This window comes from Cynoglossus semilaevis, chromosome 17, assembly GCF_000523025.1.
Source record: "Cynoglossus semilaevis isolate Cse_v1.0 chromosome 17, Cse_v1.0, whole genome shotgun sequence".
Lineage (NCBI taxonomy): Eukaryota > Metazoa > Chordata > Actinopteri > Pleuronectiformes > Cynoglossidae > Cynoglossus > Cynoglossus semilaevis.
In genome coordinates, this window is record NC_024323.1 from 15,989,105 (window position 1) to 15,991,293 (window position 2,189).

Genomic DNA, 2,189 nt, shown 5'->3' on the forward strand with positions numbered 1-2,189 from the left:
GGCTGAGTCTCAGGCTCCCAGCTGCCCTTTCTGTGTGAAGGAGGTTCAACATCTGGGCTGAAGACACAGAAACGTCCTCCAGCTTCCTCTTCCAAGGTCCCAGGACCCGACTCCAGACGGTGGTTCCTCAACAGCAGGGTCAGAGCTCAGCTCAGGTGGGTGGGGTCGCTCCACCGACCTGTTTGTCGCTCCACCGACCTGTTCCTCAGTCGTTGTCATCGACGGCGCGCTGCCTCTGCAGAAACAGTGTCTTCTGGGACATGATGTCATTTTTGTAGTCATTTGCATAGACAGGGACTCGACCAACGTCCTCCACCCGGCTCATGGGGCTGTAATCCATGGAGACCCCCGAGTCCGCCACGGCCATGTAGGTGTAGCCGGGGCCTTTACGTGTCCAGGCCTGGTTTGGGTACTCAAAGCTAGACTGGGACGACATACGGGACCCTGAACTCTGCTGCCCGGACCCCAGGTCAGAGTGGGATTCACACAGAGCTGTGACCCCAGGATGGAACAGGACCTCCAGAGGCAACGACTCCTCCAGGAGCTCATCCACCTGCTCGCCGTCGGGGGGGTTGCTGAGGGTGACGTAGGGGTCCTGGGACTCCAGCAGGGCGGTCTGGTGGAGGACACGGTCCATCAGCCAGGGGTCGTGGGTCACAGTGGACGCGCTCCTCTCCAGCACCTCCTGGTTCTCCTCCCTGCCCAGAGTCAAACCTCTGGGCGCCTTAGGTGGAAGAGGTGGGGAGACCAGAGGAGGACCCAGCCTGAACTCTGAGATGACCTCCAGAAGAGAAGGTCGCTCCTCTGAGAACAGGTAATCTGCTGCCACCCACAGGCCGCCGCGGGTGTGACCCAACCACTCCTGGAGGAGAACACAAACAAACAAACTTCATCAACACTTCAGGGGTCATCTCAGAACTTACTGACTCAGAACCCCAGGGTTCCGCCGTCCAAACTCCACGAAGTACTGTGTGTAGTACCACAGTACACCTGTAGTTGAGCTGCTGGTCTGGTTCTCACCTGAAAGTCTCCACCATAAACAGAGAACAGACCGGGGAACTTGTTCTCTGGAGTTGGAACAACAGGCCAGATCTTCTTGGTCAGAAACCTGGAGGAGCAGCACACAGATACACACAGATACACACAGATACACACAGATACACACAGATACACACAGATACACACAGATACACACAGATCAGTCAGAGTCAACAGGAAGTCAGTCGTGTTTCTGTCTACAGTGTTGAAGGATGGACGTGCGACCGACCTTCGATGTGAGAGGAGGATGGTGAGAGAGAAGACGAGGAGGATGAAGGAGATGATGAGGGTCAGACACAGGATCAGGGGGTCGAACTCTGGAGACACGGAGAAAAACAAACAAACAGTTTGGTCTGGAGTTGAGTAATACTCCAGACTTGAAGTACTCTGACTTTGTACTTTGTACTAAAATATCTGGAAGATATTTAAAAAATGAACAGATTGATCAAAGTTCATAAGGAACTTCCAGGTTCAGTCCAATCACCTGAGGACAACAGTCAGTTCTGTTCTGAGCAGGGCTGAAACAGATGAAGTGTAAAGACTGTACTCACCAGCAGGGGGCGTTTCCATAAAGACCCCAGTGCTCCAGGCACTCCAGTAGCCGTCGTAGCTTATCCCGTCCAGCTTGATGCGTACTTGGACTTCATACTTCACACCCGGCCGCAGGTTTGTCAGGATCTTCTCAGTGACGGCCAAGGACTCTGTCACCTGGAAGACAGGAGGTCCACATTCATCAGGACTCTGAAGGACACACGTCCAACCTGAAGGACAGACAACGTTTGGACCAAGACTCCACCTGCGTCTCAAGGCCGTCTGCTGAAGAATATCTGATCTGGTACATCATGCTGTCGTCCATGTATTTGAGCTTCGGCGCCACCCAGCTGACGTTCAGTTGGTCCTGCTTCTCCGTCCTGTTCACCGTCACGTTGGCCGGGGGGTCGAGAAGAACTGACCAAAGATTTGACCGGAAGAAAAAAAAAAGTTTTTAACTATGGCTGCATCAAACTGACCGCTTTGGGAATTGAACCTTGACCACTAACTAACCAAACTGACCCCCAGGTCGGACACTTACAGACCATGTCCACGAAGAGGGTGCGGTTGTGGATCAGTCCTCCCTTACGATGGACATAGATGTCCATCTGAACAAACAT

General features: G+C 53.4%; 1 protein-coding gene across 1 annotated transcript in view; it reads right to left on the reverse strand.

The window, feature by feature from the left end:
• Position 1: 1 nt before the first annotated feature.
• epor (erythropoietin receptor) overlaps positions 2-2,189 on the reverse strand; it is a 3,069-nt gene continuing 881 nt past the window's right edge. Inside the window, 6 exon segments of the mRNA XM_008330709.3 lie at positions 2-862; positions 1,021-1,108; positions 1,268-1,355; positions 1,590-1,746; positions 1,835-1,986; positions 2,111-2,189. The exon segment at positions 2,111-2,189 is cut by the window's right edge and continues 32 nt beyond it. Coding sequence (XP_008328931.3) covers positions 206-862; positions 1,021-1,108; positions 1,268-1,355; positions 1,590-1,746; positions 1,835-1,986; positions 2,111-2,189 — 1,221 coding nt within the window. The 3' untranslated portion in view covers positions 2-205.